The sequence below is a fragment of the Atractosteus spatula genome, chromosome 1 (genome assembly GCF_055471065.1).
Source record: "Atractosteus spatula isolate fAtrSpa1 chromosome 1, fAtrSpa1.hap1, whole genome shotgun sequence".
NCBI classification, from domain to species: Eukaryota; Metazoa; Chordata; class Actinopteri; order Semionotiformes; family Lepisosteidae; genus Atractosteus; species Atractosteus spatula.
The window spans coordinates 55,576,600-55,595,809 of record NC_142706.1 but is presented as its reverse complement, the minus strand read 5'-3'; the positions used below and the strand labels follow the sequence as shown (position 1 = coordinate 55,595,809).

General features: G+C 34.4%; 1 protein-coding gene across 1 annotated transcript in view; it reads left to right on the top strand.

Annotated features, from left to right (window-relative positions):
- Window positions 1–3,216: 3,216 nt before the first annotated feature.
- The window catches only part of pdgfc (platelet derived growth factor c), a 104,229-nt gene continuing 88,235 nt past the window's right edge, over window positions 3,217–19,210 (top strand). The window contains exon 1 of the mRNA XM_088917220.1: window positions 3,217–4,074. Coding sequence (XP_088773346.1) covers window positions 3,963–4,074 — 112 coding nt within the window. The 5' untranslated portion in view covers window positions 3,217–3,962. The remainder of the gene's footprint in view (window positions 4,075–19,210) is intronic.

Here is a 19,210-nt window from a genome sequence, read left to right as displayed (position 1 = left end):
GCTTTTTCAATTCTAAATACAGAAAAAAAGCTGAAATCAAATTATCAGAGAAATTAAAAGGAGGAGAAAGAGGTGCAAATATTTATAAAAGCATTAAATCATTTTTCTCTTTTTTCAATACATACTGTATTTCAGTTGTATTTCAGTTTTTTTCACATTTTATTTTGTATGACTATTTTTTCTGCATTACTAAAATGCTCACATCTATGCAAAAACTGTAAAATCTTGGAGAACATCTAAAAAATTACAGTATACCTGCTGTACACATTTACTGCATAGCTGGCAGTTCCTGATCTTTTGTAACGGTCCAAAAGCATTCAAGGCAAGTTTCACGAAATTAACTCTATACGGTACACAGAGAAAACAGTAATGCTACGACAAAATTAAGCCACCAGGTGGCTCCAGGCGCTAAGCACTGAGTAAGTACCATTCCAGGCAAAAGTGAGTGAGTTTTGGTAGAACTAGCATTCAATTTTTTCGTTATTCTAAACATGTTTTCTTACTCTAGAATGGTTTTTATTTTACGCTTATGAAATAAACTTAGAATTTACAAGTTGTCAAGCTTTTATTCTTGAAATTCTGTAAATATACAGTATTGTGGTAGCTAAGCATTTATCGCTCATTTTACATTGACAATGATAATGAAAAAGTGAAGAAATACATTGTTTTTCAACAATAACGTTTTTCTAGTAATACATATAAACCAATTATTATTAATGTCACAGTTCTAATGCACTTCATTTTCTTCATTAGAAGAAGAGGTACTGTACAGTATGTATACTATAATTTTAATTACACTGCAACTTTGATGATGGATTCAGTGACTAATTGCCACATTTAGTCTCATAAATTATATGTTCAACAGAGCAAAAAGATATAAATCATATAAATAATATTTTGCTGGGTAAATGAAGGGGGTATTTACTATTTTTACTGGATAACTCACCAATATCCTCAAAGGCATTGACAAAGTTAACCTTCTTTGGAATCAGCAGTGAAACATATTCAATTGGAAACAAGTGGTAATTATATGAAAGTGCATTTTACACAAAATGTTGTGGGATTATAGATCCAGCTACTCAGCCTCGTCGTTAAAGCTGATATCATGACTTCTTTCAAGAAAAGAATGGATGAGAACTCTAGATAAATTAGATATTAAATACAAATGAGCTACTGTAGATGACACTCCTCTCATTCTTATTTAAATCATTATTGTTCCTATAAGAGTTATTTTTGGATGTACTGTAGTGTTCATTTTATATAAAATTTATAATACAATAAAATATTTCATCTTCTGTATAAATTTAAGGATAGCCCCAATTATACACTTTAGATTAATTTACAATCATGCCAAAATGTATGCTTTGTACCCAGTACACCCTATTGTTTTCTTTTTAGCCACAACTCACATTTCTGAGAATGCCAGAATTTAAAATCCCCATCGATCTAACTGTCTTGGTAGTCCACAATGTCCCTTGGAGCAATATATTTGTCTTTTTTTATTTGTGGAATTTCATTTTCTAATATTGGAAGCCAGTTGGATCTGTAAACCAGCAGAGAAAATGAAAATGCTGAGTTATGGAGACAAGACCATTGAAAGGGGAGAGGAGATTGCTAGATGCTGAAGTGCTGACATTTGCAGCACACTCAGGGGAGGAATGTGATACTTTTTTATACATAAAAGTGCAAACCTGGAACAGACACAGAAAGGTTGAAATATGATTGCTGATTTCTAAGGCTAAACTATGTGTATTATACAACATTGAATTTATTAGTGTCCCTTATTATTAAGTTTAATTATTAGTTCTTTTCTTGTAATTATTCTAATGTGAGGTGTTAGTATAAATATCATTCACAAAATATTGTGCTTTCTAATATCTTCTGAATTATCATCTTAATTCATGGATATTTGATCTTTTTTATTTTTTCTGAAATTGAAATACATTTGTAGACCATTGGTATCAGAATCTGCTCAGAGGTAATCCTATCACCCCAGTGTTTGGTCTGTGCTTTCCCTCCTATTTTACACATCTTTGGATAATCCACTAATAGGGAAAACATTAGAAGTGGATAAAGAAGTTATAGTTATAGTAATTTTACATAAATTGGCAACATATGGAAAAAACACTAGTTGCAGGCCTGGACGATGATGATGAACATGGAACAATGCATGAAAAAAAATGTCAGTGGCACATAAAGGAGTATAATCTGCTGTTAAAATAATGGTTTAGTATATGATCACTGGGAAACAACAAATATCTCCTTCATATTTTTTGTCAAAAATATTCTTAAGAATTAAGTCTTGAAAATATTACTTTTAATAAGGGAAAAGTTGCATTTGAATAAAGTAGAACATGCAACATAATCCTATATATAAATAGTTTGGCTTCAATATTCCATGAAACAGGTGGGTTAAATGGATCCACTGGGTTTGGCATTGATCATTCATAAATGACAGATGTTAGCTTTAAGTGGGATCCTGAAATCTATTAAGACCAGCTGCATGCACTCATTAAGTAGTAGTTATGGCTCATTTTAGGGATGTATCTTTGGGTGCCAAACATGCAAAAGCAGAGTGTTAGGAGTGGATGATGCATAGGAGGTACATTTTCTCAGACAGCAATAATGTAACAATAAAATGTAAAGTACTATGAAGAAATATACAGTATATCCTAATAAAATTAATAGGTTGAGGTCTGTCTGACTAATGTAAATTATTTACTGTTCTCCATAAATATGCTATACAAATTTGGTCTTTTCCAAAGATATGTGGAGATAGAGGAAGTAAGGTTAAATAATCCCTGTCTCTGCAAGAAAAAGTTTCATTTTGGGAAATCACAGGGTTCACAAATTTAAAAAAAAAACTTCCAGTATTAAGTATTTAAGTAAATGTGGGTTGAAGTGGAATTTACCTTTAACCTACCATTTAACCATTTAGATCTTTTGATTCAGTCCCTCTTATTATTCAACTATTAATCCTTAAAAAGTTTATACTTTGTTATTCAAAATGTTAATGATATAATAATTTCTCAGCTTTAGGAGTCGATAGTTTTTTATTAGCTTTACACATACGAAAAATCCAAAAAGCCCGTGTCAAGCCCTGTAAGCAGAATAAAAAGAATTCAGGACAGCAAATGAAAGGTTAAGTACTTCCCTGGGGGAGTTTCCTGTGTTGGGAAAGTTTTACTTTATGTATAGCACCTGTTGTGTCGCCAGTTGGCAGTCTGTGTTCACCCAAGATTCAGACCCTGCAGTCTCAGCACTACAACTCAATTCCATCTGCTGTATATGGGATCAGACTTCACACAGCACTGGGAATCCTTTTTCTTTACGGGATCATTTGGAATTTCACTAGTCTACTGACAGTTAAATCTTTACCTACGGCGCGACATCCATCTGTGCCTGGAATGCCCGACTTGGGAAAGCACTCTTGAGCCTCGGACTATAACGACTCCAAAAAAAAAAAAGAATAAACATTTCGGATAGCAAACAATCACTGTCTAAGGAGACGTGAGTCTTCTTTAAAATCAAAAGTGCTTTTTTTGTATGGGAGTGATTGACCTCGTCTGTTGTAAAAGCAGTGCAACAGTTTGTCTGTATCACTCGGAAAGTGATCTTGAAGTTTCTCCAAGTCGTGCCAAGTTTTTATAAAGTTGACAGGTGCTCTGCACTAACATCTCGCCCGGCTTCGTATGCGCGCCTGACTTGAACACCCATCATTCCAGGAGAATTGTCTTTGGTCTCTGGGTGCTAGCGCAAGTCAGGGATACTTTGATCACTTTTTAATGTAGACGCAGAGCCTTTTGGTTGGGATTATGTGGATACTACCCTGCGATTATCTACTACCAATGTTTCCAAACCAGGATCGGTGCTTTCTTCCTTCTGAAATTTGTGCATGTTGAAATTAACATCGAAGCGACAGACCTGAAGTACATTATACGTGCTGTTTACAACAAATCCAAATGATCCTGTCATTCTTATTCCTCCTTATATCGTCAATCCAACAACATGGATCGGAAGCTGAATCCAGCCTCAGCACCAAGTTTCAGCATACCAGTATGAAAGAACAAAACGGTAAGATTTAGTTTGTCTTTATTGCTTTAAGAGTGTAAAAACACTTACCAAAATCTCATCTCAGTTCTGAAAAAGTTAAGTAGTTCTCAAAAACCTTCAAACAATCATCCTATCGCTTGAAAATAGCACCAGAGGCAGCAGTTTTTCTTGAACGTTAATGTATTGTATGTGAAAGAATACCTTTTGTTCACTACGTACAGCATAATCCTGCATAGGAAACGGACATTACATTTACCTTTCAAGCGTACCTCAAGTGTTTACAAAACCCTCAAATCCCGTCTCCCTTAGGAGCAAGTTTTCCTAAAGATGTGAAAGGTTTCTTTCATGCATGGAAGACAGCTTCAGGGTGTGTAATTTGCTTATCCTTTGAACCCTTCCTATTTTAAACAGTTTATTTCTCCAAATCAGTTTGTTTCCGGATTGCATTTACTGTAAATCTTGCATTAAAAATCGAGATTATGGTGAATTTATGATCTAACAACAAATGTTGAGTTAATATTTCATCCGTAATTTCTCCCTTGTAATTCTTTTAACTCTTGTATATAATTAAATAGTAGTCTATTAAATCTCTTTTTCACATTGACTGGTCACAGTGTAATAACTCATGCACATTTTAATTCTGCTTTAATTTACTTCGCATAAAAACGCTTCTGTTGATGCCCTCCATGTGGCTCAATTTAATTTACTGCCTTTAATTAAACTTTGATTTTAAAAGAGAGTTAATGGATCCCTTTCATCCTCTACACCCCAGGCATATGTGAACACAACCAATCTCTTATGAATTTAATGAATTTCTATTAATTTATCAGGTCGTGTCTCAGTAACTGCATACACGTATAATGGATTGTTGAAGGTAACACAGCCAAAGTTTTCATTTTCAAGTATGAACTTAATCAAAGGTTTACTTTCAAAACAGAGACAGCACAAAATATTTACTTGATTTTTGTTTAATTCCAGGAAAACACTGCACTGCAGTATGTACTGTTATATTTATCCACCTGTTTCCAAAGATAATTTTTTGCATATTACACTTGGTTGGATTGTAAATAAACATGGTGTCCTATATTATTTTTATGGTAATGCTTATTGATGATAACTTTATGTGAAATTTCTATCTGGAAAATCTATCTGGATTTTACAGCATGTCTTCAGAATTCTAGTACTCATTCTATTAAAACCTTTACCTTGATATATGAAATTGATGTTTTCTTAATTAGTTCAAGGTTAATTTGAGCACTGTAGAAGAATCCATTTGATTTTGTTTTTGTTCAAATAGGAATATCTTATCTCAACAGTTGTTGTGACTATTGCTTAAATCAGTCTGAATAAACAAAAAGAAAGTGTGACTTTTTAAATAAAAATATAAATTATAATGCATAACCTTGTTCCAAGTATTTATATTTTAAAACATGTTTTTTGTCATGTTTGAACTGTTCACTGTAAGACATTTATGTACTTCCTTTTTAACATCAGTGGCATGACAAATTTGTTGTGGCCTTTCATAAGCAGTTCACAAATAAGATGCTTATTTAAGCAGACGACCTTGTTATGCTGGAGGAATGAATGCTGTCACTCCATGCTGTTTGTTAATGCGATGACATGTAGCACCTGCAGACTGTGAGGGCTACTGATCAAAGACCTGCCCCAGGATCAATGTATAATCAGTGTGGCTTGGGAAAAGCTGGGTGGGGAAAGCGATCAAAAGAAGCTGAAAACCAGCTACTCATTGAATGAAAACCAGCCAGAGTGTAACCTTTGACATGAACACGCAGTGCTCTTTTTTCGGTTGGCTGATATTAGATGCCAAAAGGCAAGCTGCTATTGATCTGTGAAAACTAAGAGCTGGGCCTGCATGCATAGTAGAGACAGAATTTCTGGCCTCAGAACTTCCATTCATTTATGCAGAAAGTGCCACGTGATGGCTTTATCAATGCAGTACATGCACAGTTGGTGACCTATACAAATGACCTTATACTGTATAAAGAAGCTTCTTTACAAAAACCAAGTATACGGTCCCTTAATTAGTAGTATGACTTCTCAATCCAAGAGGAAAACTAAATCTACATGCTCCTAAACGCCATTTGTTGTAACCACATGATTTGGCTTGATTAAAGTTTACCCACAGGAAGATGTGGAATCTTCTTAGCTGTGGAATGTAACTTTGGGAAACTGTTTTGTCAGTTAAATACAATGTTAACGCAGAAATAAATCTGAACTTTTAGACAAATCACTAAGGCCATAACAATTGAATGGTTAAGGGGCTATTATTGCTGTTTATATGCAAAGTGTTAATCTCATGCTTCTCACCTGATATCCCTCTATATAGTTTGTGATACAATGCCATTGCTTTGAAAAAATGTTCTTCTTCCTTGGATACATGTATTTTTTAATATTCAACTCATGACGCAAGGGTAGTAACATTTTATCATTATTGTTATTGTTATTATTATTATTGGTATGCTATTGGGAAAAACACTGGTGTGTTGGGCTAGTGATTAACATTATCTTTAAAAGATTTTTATCTTTGCAAATTTGTTGTTTTTTAGTCATATAGCAAACTTGTACAAAGTGGCTTTCTATGTACAGTACATATTTTGGTGGGGCTGCTGTATATATATATAACAATAATAAAAATAAACAGAAAAGGGGGGCGGAAAAGGAAGCATTTGTAACTAAGTAAACTTTGTAAGTTTCAATGCCAATACCATATGTATGCTTTGTATCAGTCTCTAATTCTAAATGCCATGTTTCTCATTGTGCAGCTCTTAAAAGAGTAATTACATTACTTTATATAGTATATTCATATACACTATAAGAGAACAGATAAGGATGAAACTAGAAATAGAATGAAGACCAGATCTTCATAAAACCAAAGCTTTATTTTAGAGTTTATTTCTAAGATTGATATCTTAAGATAGAAAATTAATCAAAAAGGAAAAAGAGTCAGGTTCAAGTATCACATACTGTATATACAGTATATAGTAGTTCAAGTAGGGAGCTGCGTCAGCGTGCGTAGGTTGCAAAGGAACAAGTAAAGGTTTATTCAATGATGAAAAGAGTGTCACACCCGAAGAAGGCTCCATAGCCGAAACATTGTGTTTCTTTTCCTCTCTTTTCAGTATGGAATAAACCTTTACTTGTTCCTCATCTGTATATAGTATACGTACTGTATATCATGTATACATTGTAAATGGACAGTATGCATATTATTGTTGCCATGATTAAATGCAAAGAAAGATAACCAGACTGTGATCAACTACTGTGAAGTTTATTTTTTTCTCTTTTGCAGTGGTTAGATAAGATGATTTTCTATTTATGTAATATCTTTCCATTAGCTGATTACCACAGATTTTCTTCACTCCCTACCACAGTAAGTGTAAATGTTCTGCTTTTTGTGATAAACAAAATATTACATTACACTTGTTAAAAACATCTGGCACATACCATTAAATTCTGTTTACGAAGGCAGAGTATATAACTTATAAATCATAAAAGTGCAGTTGTTCCATTTAGTGCATCTAATAACATATTGCTTGAGCCAATACATGCAGCGACACACATGGAGGTAAATGAAACAGTGCCCCAAAATAAACTATGGCTCTTCTTTGTAACAGAGAGGATTAGAAACCAGTGGACCGGTTCAGCAGTTGAAAACCATTACTCAAACATGACACCACCATCTCCTCCTATCACTGTCTGTGAAAGCCCACCCACTGCAGGAGTGTTCTGCATAGCTGTGACCACATTTAAAGAACCAGCTGCAGACACTGTATTAGAAACAGATTATCTCTTCACAATTTACATGCTTACTTTCAGTGCATTTGAAATGAAGCAAACATGTGAAAACTCCTTCAAGAATTAACTCAGAACAAATAGTCGTATCCTAAAGTTAGATTATGGGATTGCTGTCTTTTGGGTTTGTGGTTTACTCACATCTTGTTTCAGCCACCTTTATGCTGTATGCTGTAAACCATGCTGAATACTTTTCTTGCTGTTCTGGGAATTCATTATGTTAAACATCCCTCATAATATTTTGTATTTTAAACATCTAAAACCTATTTTAGTTGTAATCAATCATTGCAGCAAATACATGTTTCATTTAAATATAAAGAGTGAGAAATAAAGAATGATGCCTTTTAGTGAAAATATTCTTTTAACCCTCACTAAATAATGTGTAAGACCTCTGTTACAGGAGCAACTAGAAAGGTCAGGGCATTTATTACACAGGGGTTTGAATTATTTGCAGCCACAGTTCATCCCATTCCACAATTCCAGCTGGATTGCCTATAGTTGAGATTGTGAAGAAAGTAATGGTATGTGGGGAATGAACTACATGTTTTACCGGCTCCAAGAATTCCCAGTAGGACTGAGATCTTGGCATTGTTCTGGAAATGAAAGGTGAAGGACTTTTACTGTATATTTAACTGGGGTTCCTAATATTTTGGCTATTGAGTACAAAATGGAAATCCACAAGAGCAAACCAATTATTCTTTCAGCATAAACCTTCTCCGATTTATCCGATCACATAAAAAAAATCATTTTGTAGCTGACTGGTGAAATGCTTGGATATTTCCCTTTATGGTCTTATTTCTAAATCTTAACTGGCATCATCGTATCCATGTTGAGAATTATGTTTAGAATGGTTCCAGGCTGACCTGATCATAACCTTTTTCTCAGAATTTCTTAGAATCTGAGACACTAACACATACTGTAAAATTGATAACTATCCAGAACCTAAAAGTGGATTTCATTGTACTAGCTCAAACGTTTTTAGTGTAATATAATATACAATATATTGTACATTGTAAGGTATAAGGAGAGATTGATTCAATTGACTTTTCCATGTAAAAAATACTGCCTGTAACAGCAAACCCCATTCCATTATCTCTGAGGGTAGAACTGCTATGCTACCTTTGTCAGACCCAGTGTGGGGCAAAGGAAAACAACAACTAAAATGCTCTGCACTGGATGGCAGATGCCTTTGCAATAATGTTTTTGATGTAATTTTATGGAATGCTGTTCTCATAAAAAAATAGCCTCCTTTTAGCAACACAAACTCACAAGCTAAAACAGTACATTACCTCTCGTATTGTTCATTTTTTTCAGTTCATCTCCCAGGTCAGCAATTATGGTGTTTGTCACCTACCCCTAACCAACTCTCCTGTCAAGCTCTGCACATAGTATTTCTGTGCGGTTATGGTCTGGTGACATGGGAGGCCCATTACTTTCAAAAACTGTAATTTGTCATTCAGAAATATTTCATATACATTTTTTCCGGCTTTGTTTTGAAGGTTATTATCAAATCAAGTAACAAAATATTTCTGTGGACATTGCATGAATTCTGATTTTCATTTACAAGCTTGCTGGTTGTTTTATTAGATTTCCTCTCTGAGCACCTGCAAAACAATCCTAAACTAATATTATTAGATCCATGTTGTACTAAAGACAAAATAAAATTCTCCTGGTTTTCTTTTCATATTCTGTTTACTCTTGGAAGCTATTATTCCCTTATCACAGCCAAGTTTTAAAGCTACAACTTTCCTCATCACGCCAGCTTCACTTTAATTTGTATGTACAGTATATGACGACTTGGAATTAGAAATTAGCAGGAGGCTGATTTTTGTCTTTCGAATGGTCAGTCTGTCTTTATTTGTACAGATGCATCAATGTTTCGCATTCTGAATCTGTTGATTTTACAATGCAAAACATTGACCCTTCTTCCGATATGCACACTTCATAATTTTGGGTATGAGATCATCACAGTCTGCGTCCTTCCTTGGTGCCATGGTTACTCACTCACCATATAGTCCTCTACTCTTCTTTAGGTTTCCTGGTTGAAAGATTCATAAACAGATTACCCCGCCTATCACCTGCTGACATGTCACCATTTTCACATTTTTTGTGTAAGTTGTCATCTGTTTCTGTCTTCAGCCATCTGAATGAATAGGTAATTAATGCTTCACTCTACATTGGGTAATTAGGGTAAACACCACTATAACATATTCACTTTTACAATGCCTTTTCAAAGGAAATTAGGCCCAATCTTTTGCTTAAACATATAGTTTATGATTTATTTCCCTTCTTAGTAAAATATTGACTTTGAGGTAGCCCCATAATTTTGACAGAAAATGTTTTTTGACCTGCTTAAGTGTATAACATTTTTTCTATTTAACTTCTACACTTTGCTGGGTTTATTGCCTGTGATACTGTTAAACAGGATATGCACTTCAACAACAAATCTTTTTATAATCAAGTGCCCACTCTGTGCTTACTGAGTGAGGCAGTAAAATAAAGCAAACACCCAAACCATAAAGTGTATATGTTAACCTACTTATGTAATACTATTTATGTGATTTAAACAAGAAAATGAAAATTTTCCCTCTTTTGAAATGAAATTTTATTGTTTTTGGAACATTTTTATGAATGTAGTGAGACTTCTGATGTTGTTTCAAAGAGGAAGGCTTACAAAGTGTACATTGTAGCCGATTACTCTGAGGCAGATACACGATACACTGCTTTCTTTTAAAGAGGTCACCATTGATAGAATATGGTCTTTCACAGTGCTGCTAGAGTGTCATTTCCTTTATACTGTACATTAAATGATTTTATCTTGATGAGAATACCATTGGACATCTTCTGTGTTGCAAATGTTTAAACTCAGAAACTGTTTTTAAAAATAAACTACTAAAAAGTCCTTCCCAATTTATAGTGCTGTAAAGGAGAGTTTGATCTTCTAGATAGTAATCTTGAAATGGCATCTTAAAAACATGTTTTTCTTTTTTACAGTATTCACAAATTGATCTTTTTAGCAAATCAACTCCAAGCATGGTAAGTATAATCCTTTGGATGGTAATATTCAATTTTACAGTTGTGATCCTGCATAAACTGAGATGGTGGCTTGGTCTGTTGTAACTACAGATTTTTACGAATTTTCAAAACTCGGTTATAGACTAACCTGTTTCATGTTTGTAAGCTATAAGCTTTAACACATAGTTACTGCAATATGATATGATATTGTCAAAAATGATCAAACTCTTTCATCCATGCTTGTATGAATCAAGGCTTTAACTAGAGGCAACCTTCTGTTTTCCAAAGGACCTATAAACAAGGGATTAGCATAGCTACCTTGCAGTGTTTGAAACCTGGGTTCAATGCTGGGTTCTGTGTGGAGTTTGGATGTTCTACCTGTGTGGGTTTCCTCTGGGTTCTTGGGTTTCTTCGCACACTCCAAAAACATACCTGTAAGTTAATTGGCTTCTAGGAAAAGTGCCCTAGGTGTGAGTGTGTGTGTCTGTGTGCCTGCCCTGTGAAGGACTGCTGGCATCCTGTCTAGGGTGTACCCTGTCTTGTACCCATTGTTTACCGAGATGGGTTCTGACTCCTCTGTGACACTGAGTTGGATGAAGCAGTTAGGAAATGGATGGATGTATGATTAAAATGAAACTTTGAAAGTGAAGGTATTTTTCATATATTTAAATGGGTTTTTGTATCTTTTTTAGACTAGCAATCGGGCCTGAATCAGTCAGCTTTCGTTATGCCAGTAATATGTGATTTGATCAGAACCAACAATAATCTTACACATTGTTAGAGAACTAACAATGAAAAATGTATTAACAACAGAAATGGAAGGAAAAGGAATTTCACTCATTGTTTTTTTTTTCATTTGTGATCCATCAATGCATTTTCTAACCACTTTATTCAATTCAGTGTCACGGGGGAGCTGGAGTCTGTCCTGGCAAACAACAGACACACAGACACTGACATGCACACGATTTTCCAGAATCCAGTTAACCTACCAGTATTTCTTTGGACTGTGAGAGGAAACCAAGATGAACATACAATTAAATCCAGGACCCCAGCTCTGCAATGCAGCAATGCTAACTTATGTGCCACTGTACTCCCCTACAGTATATACTGTACAGTATGATGCCTCCTCCCTTATTTTTAATAGATTTTTATTTAAGAAACTATTGTTATTACCCTCTGGTTTATAATTATTTCATTCAATAAGAATACCATAATGACAAGGGAAACTGTATATCCTTTTTAAACAACAAGGAATGGTATACCAATTTCTGAGTGATTTTTAAAAACCTTAATGTATGTGCACTCAAGGTACAGTACATGTACAGTACATTTTAGTCTGGAGGATTATCTATATGTACATGAATTATATGGGAAATATGTTATAAATCAGTGTGTGTGCAAAAGAAACAAATGATGAGCTACCGAAAACTTTGTTTTAGGCAACATTGTCAACCTAGTCAGACACAAATAGCTAAAATGTGTCTCTGTGTGTAGTTTAATATTACTGGAATAGGAAGGTCCTTGGCATAAACAGGCAATTAGCTGATACTATCTCATGGCAGAATTAAATTTAAACATTTCAGCCACAGCAGACAAAAATAAACTTGTCGGAAAGAACATTAAATATTTGTGTCTTCTTAGCAAATCAAAAATGAAAGTACATAGTTTCTGAAGTGTTCTTCCTCTTAATTATGTCTTCTAGAATTCTAGTTTGTTGGTGGGCTAGTGTTTGTTACATAAAGCTTTTATTTTCAGAGGTGGTGGTGGGGGTGCATTTCACTGCCCTGATTGACATTGCCCTTATGTTGATATTGTGCCCATCTGTATAAAATGCAGACCACCAGCAATGTCACATTGGCAGTTGTGTAAGACTAATGATCTAGCTTTTGTTTTTTACAAATATTAGGCTTAGTGAATTTAACATAAAGAACATCACAGAAACCAGATGACTGTTTCTAGCAAATGGATATGTTTTAATTAGTTGACATGGTGGTCCACATCTGTGGTGGCTTTTACCTTGAGAAACATAAATACTGTTTAGTGTTATGCTTTAATAGGACGATTGTCACCAGTTTGCTGAACATTGTTTTTATCCCCTAGTGAGCAGCAAATGAACAGTACAAATGATAAGAAAATTAACTGTCTTTACTTATTGCAGGTAGTGCAGAGTATTCTAGATAATATTTACATTCTGATTAAGTCACAGAAAGCACAAACCTAAAATAGTTGTTAAAATAAACTCATGTGTCTTTTTATTATCTTAGAGACTTTAATTTAAGTAGTTTTAATTAATTTATGCAGCATAGTTATTTTTATGTTATAAATATGACCAAAGATGAAGAACACTGAGAATTGTCTGTCTAAAAAAACATCTAAATTCAAATGTTCTGCATATTTTTTCAAAATATAACCCCAAGCATATGTATACAGTAACTCACTGTGTAAAACCATAAGATAAATATAAACTAACTACAAGGCTTTTATGTAACAAAACCTGTTTTTAACAGCAGAATTACCTAAAATATATAAACATTTTTTAAATGAACTGTTATGTTAATTCTGGATGTGTTCTGAACCGAAAGACAAATTGGGGTACTTTGATTTATAAACTATCCAACTTTAAATGGGATTAGGATTTTCATCAAACAGGATTATTAAAATGTGTGATGTTTTGAAATAGATGATAGTATTATTAAACTATATATTCTGAGTGAAAGTATGCATAAAAAATGTCTTGTACGGTATTAGACCACATGCCAGTCAGAAAACTGAATCATACAAATGCATTTGAAAATTCAAAGTAATGAACAAAGCTGTAAAAAAGTAATGTTGGATGTGATTACTACTTATATCTGCAGTTACATAAAACAAATTCTGACATTGAATAAATTATACACATAACTACATGGTTATTATTTATTTTAATTTTCTTATTATATTAATACTGTACACTAGGGTCTCAACATTTGCAAGAGTTCAGTGCAGAAAACCACTCCAAATAACCAAATTCGTATATAACCATGTCCGTCGCATGTATACAGTACTACAGTATTTTGTATGTATGGTTAAAAGACACAAGTAACCCTCCATTATATGATAATTAAAGTATTAATGCATTGTTTATAAGTTATTTTAAATAATATTGATCAACTGAAATAAACAACAGTAATCACTAATTTATAGTAATCAGTTAAAACAAATGACATGAATCCCTTCTCTGTGTTCAGCAGATTCCTGCACTTTCTCTGCCTCTGTGATTAGCACACCCCACTGTAATGAAATGGGCAATACAACTCTCAGAGAGCCTGTAAAGTCGTCTCCAGCCTGTCATTCCCTACTGATCCGATACAGAACTGGATATGTTTGTTATAATATCAAAACAAGACCATGCTGGGATAATGACGTTGAGTAGTGGGTACCTGGGCAGGTGGCAGGGAGAGTCTCACTCACTAGCTGGATTCGTTTCACCATCCTAGTCTGTGGCGCCACTAATTTGAAAGTTGTGATTAACAACCTTCATTTCAGTTTCATCCCAGCTGTGCTATTCTTACATCCAAGACACTGTTAGCTGGGCTGAATCACGAATAAACAAACCTGAGAATGTTAAATTCACAGCTGTAGAGACTGGAAGTGGAGTTGTCTAGTTGTGTGATTGGCACATGACACAGTTAATCATAGTCCTTAAGAAAAAGGCAACTGATCACCCAAAGTGTCCACACAAGGAGACACAGCCATTTCTTGAAAGAAGCCAAGATATCAGCTTCTTCACCATGGGTGGTCAGCTTGTTCCATACTTGCAGAACTCTGTCTGTAAAAAGTGCCTTCTGGTCTTGGTTTTATGTTCATGTAGTTTCCATTTAAGTCCTCTGGTTTGTGTTTTGTAGTTTTTTATTTTGTTATTAATTCTGAAGAAGTATATTTGGATTTACTTTGTTAGTGCCTTTAGGGATTTGGAAGCTTCAAGAAAGTCCCCACATAGTTTTCTCAGCTCAAGACTAAAATGATTCTTTTTTGTCAGTCCTGGACGTTCCTTTAAGCTTGGGAATTCCAGAGCAGTGTTTTTGCAACACCAAGATAAAGAAAATGACCACAATATTGCAATTTAAGTCTTATTAGTGCATTGCAAATTTTTATTCTAACATCCTGTAATTTAATTTCTATACTTATAATTATATTTTCTGACACCACAATGGGAGACTGTGTGCAGTCTGTTCTTTTTAGAAATCATGCAACAGACACAGGTATAGCCATAAGATAAAAATTGCTGGATAGGCAGATGCTTACCTGCTCCAAAAGCAAACAAACCTTTTCTCCAATTTCCAGTGTCCACACGCCAGTCAGTCACTTCCTTGTTTTCCTCTTGGATGTGGCACATCATTGAAAATCCACTCTTTGCCCAGAAAGCAGATGTTAATGCTGACAGAAGTTGTTTCCTTGGTTTTAGATTTTCACTGACCAGTTGTCCTCCTCTCACTGGGAAGATGACAAAGGATTGCAGATCATTCCCCATTTTCTCCTATTTATATGAATCTACTACCTGTATATAATATCTTAACATCTTGTCTTTTTATTGCTTTCCTACCTTGAGAATTACGTATCAACAAATACATATTTTCAATAAGTAGCCTTTTCACTATCAGTGTTTCTCATTTTGAATTTATAATACATGTATTTATTACATAAATGCAATATTATGGAAGAACAGTGATACTAGTACAAATCCTTGTGGTACTCCCCTAGTTACTGTACATCACCCCAGATTGAGCATTTACTATTTATCTGCACTGCTTTCCTTATCTTGAATTAATACAATTGAAGAATCAATATTTTATGAGGGACTTTATCAAAAGCTTTCTGAAAATCTAAATATGCTATGTTATACTGTATGCTCTATTTGTATCAAGTTATTACTGTTGCTTGTTTAAAGAACTTCAATAGGTTTTTTAAGCAAGACCTACTGTACCTTTAAAATGTTGATTCTCCCCTAGAAAATGATTGCCATGCAAATGATCTTCTAGTTTAGTTCTAATTATCATTAAAATAACCTTGCATGTAATTGAAGTAAGACTTATTTGTCTTATTTGTCATCCTTTATATACTGTATTTGTGGATACTAGAGATTTTCCAGTCGATGGGTATTGCCACTGCTTTGAGAAACTGCTGGAAGAATTAATGGTCTATGAATAACATTTCTTGTAAATACAGATTGTAGAATACTTGTCCTGGAGATTTGTTTATCTTAAGTGCTTCTGGAATCTGTAACACATCTGCCTCTTAAACACTAATATTACTTAATATAGAACTTTACAGCCTGAGGCATGTTGCCTATTTGTTTTTGGTAAAGTGAATTGTTAGTCATTTAATACATCAGCCATTACCTTTTCATTTTCATTTATGATTTGTCTGCCCTCATAAATTACTGTTGCAAAGTAATTAACAATTGTAATTACACAGTGTTAGGATTTTCTTTCTGTACTGTATTTAACTTTATACATTTTAACATTGTTTTTATTGCAAGTTGTCATAAAAGGAAAATAAATGTGTGTTGCACTGAGCAAGAGGTATGCTATATACAGTACCTTAGAATGTTGTGTACTGTATAGTACTATATTAGCAGTAGTATTAGATGGTCTTCCATAAACCGTATTAACACACATAGCACACAGTGCTCCAGAATGCTGCATCACTTTTGCCTTTTTATAACTCTACTAAAATATGTGCAGGACAAACAATTAATTTCATCTGAACTTAAGCACCACATTGTGGATTTCTACAGACATGACAGTGTCTCTAGTCAAGATAGAATATAGCCTGTAATAACAGTGCAGTGACTGCATACTAAGAACCTTTGTCCCAATCTCAGGTAGCCTTATATTGAACATTCAGTTACCCATATTGTACCTCTTACTCAAGGCTGGATAAAGGTGTTAGACAAATAAACAATATCTGAAAAGAAATATTTTACCCCTTTAAATTAGTGTTTTACCTGTTTCAATAGGGAGGTGGGGCTAAAGATGAGTGCATTCTCATGTAACATCAAAGCAGCTATTACAGGATGCAGAGACAAGCCCAAATTGTATATATGACCTGTACTATATACAGTATATAACCTTAATTTCTGTTGTTATAAACTAATGAAATGAGAACCTTAAACCTAAAACCCATTTATTCCATATCAGGAATACTGTATCTCCCTAACTGTTAAATGGTGGTTTGCATGCTATAACTTATATGAAAGGTAAACCAGGTTATTAAAATGTGTATGTTATCAAAACCAAAATCTGATCTACAGCAGCTGTCCCTGTATTTATTTATTGTAAGTATCTCGATCAGTGTCCAAAAGCACAGAATTGGTAGTGTTGTGGCTTTTGAATCAGTAACCCAGCTTTCTGTCTTTTAAAAAACGTTTTATATATAAAAATGATATACTTTTCTACTTTGTACTAGCAATTTCTTCCTGAATGTTTTTGCTACAGACCAAACTTGCTATTCACTAGTCTAATATTCTTTGTCTAACATTAACGTACAGGCATGTCTATTCATACATCTATTACATTTACACTTTGAAGATTCTTTGGGGGTGTTTCCAATATTATAAGTCTGACTCTGTAGCTGTTCCCTCTACTTCTGCCTTATGTGAGGTGCTAGACTTCAGAGTTCTTGGAAGGTTGGAAGCTTGGAAGGGATCCATATTGCAACATATATTTCACAATATTATCTCTACCATTATGTATAGTCGGCAAACAGATACAGAGAAATATCTCTAACAGTTTATTTTTTTTAAATTTACATTTGTATTTAACTTGAGCTTGCATGGTGCTTGATTGATCATTGTACCATTTTACCTTTGGCTCTTTCGATCTGTCATTACAAGACATGCCCTTTGAACCTGGAATATGCTTCATTGTCCTCCTCTGTCTTCTCTGACGTTTTTATGGGGGGGTTCCATGTGAGCTTCTAATGTTGCATTTTTTAATTTTGTTCTTACAAAAAGAGGTACAGATGAACAGATACAATCTGGATCTTAGCTAATTCATAGAGTGTAAAAAAAACTGTAAACCTGTAAACCCCCAAATTACCAGGAATTGTCCATAACGTGTTTTTAAACAACTATAGACTAATGAAACTGATTATGACTGTTAATGTACTATCTATTAATTATTTTTCATTGTTTATAGTGGGAAAATATTTTTGTCTTTGATGGTATATAACTTCTTTCATATTGGCACTGTTACCTCGTTTCCAGTGAACTAGTAATTGCCTGAGGTTGGAATTGTAGCAAAAACTAGCTGTGAAAGTCTACAAGTTATCTTTCCTCCTCTGTTTGAGAACATAGGAATAAATACCCTGAGGTACATTAGATGTATTTGTTTTAAGAATCTGTACTTTAATCCTTTTAGTACAGATGTTTCCTCTATTTTCTTTGTAAAGCGCAACACCTCTTGTGCAACCCTTATCTTAAAGGATTATACTCTTCAGTCTGCATTTTCTGATCATTTAACTGTATGCATCATACTGTATATCTATTGATTTGTTTCTTTGTAGCGTGCGCAACAAGTCAATATTTCATGGACTATCATGAGCATCTGCCTCTTCCTGCAAATTCCTTTAGTTGGTGTTACGTCTCAGTGTGTGTTCTGTGTGTGTTTTTTCTGTTATGTCCACACTGTTGACCCTTGATTGTTCTCCCTTCCCCATTGGCCCACCATTACACCACACTTTCAGTATGATGTCATCATCAATTAGCTCTCAGCCAATCAGAACACATCTTATTCAGCATATAACATGGAGGTTTTCAGCAAGAAGAGGCCTTTCGTTTGACTTTGGTCCCGTTTGGTTTTGGTTATCGCTTCGCTTCGCTTCTGGTTATTGCTTCGGCTTCGTTTGTTGGTTTGTTTTGCTTTGTGTGTGTGTATTTTCGGATAGCTTCGGCTTTGTTGTTTTGTTGTTTTTTTTGTTTGTTTCTTTGTATTTTCGTTTGTTTGTGTGTTCATCCTTGTTTTGTCATTACCTTGCCCCAGTGTTACATGTTCAACTTTTGTGTTCTTTTGTACCCTGCTCCTGTTTATTACTCTTGTTTTCCCTTATTTGTCTTCCTGGTACACTTGTGTTTTTGTGTGAACTTTTGTATATAAGGTTAGTTTAGGTTGTTGGGTACACTTACACACTTAGTTGATTTTGTATTAGTACACTAGTTTAGTACGGGTGAGTGCCATTTGTCTTGTATGGTTTTGGGTAGTCAGTGCAGGTTAGCTAGGGTGTTGAAGACGCCGAAGACCGTGTGTTTCGGGTTTTCTTTTGTAGTCAGTTTAGCTTTCCCTCACTGTCC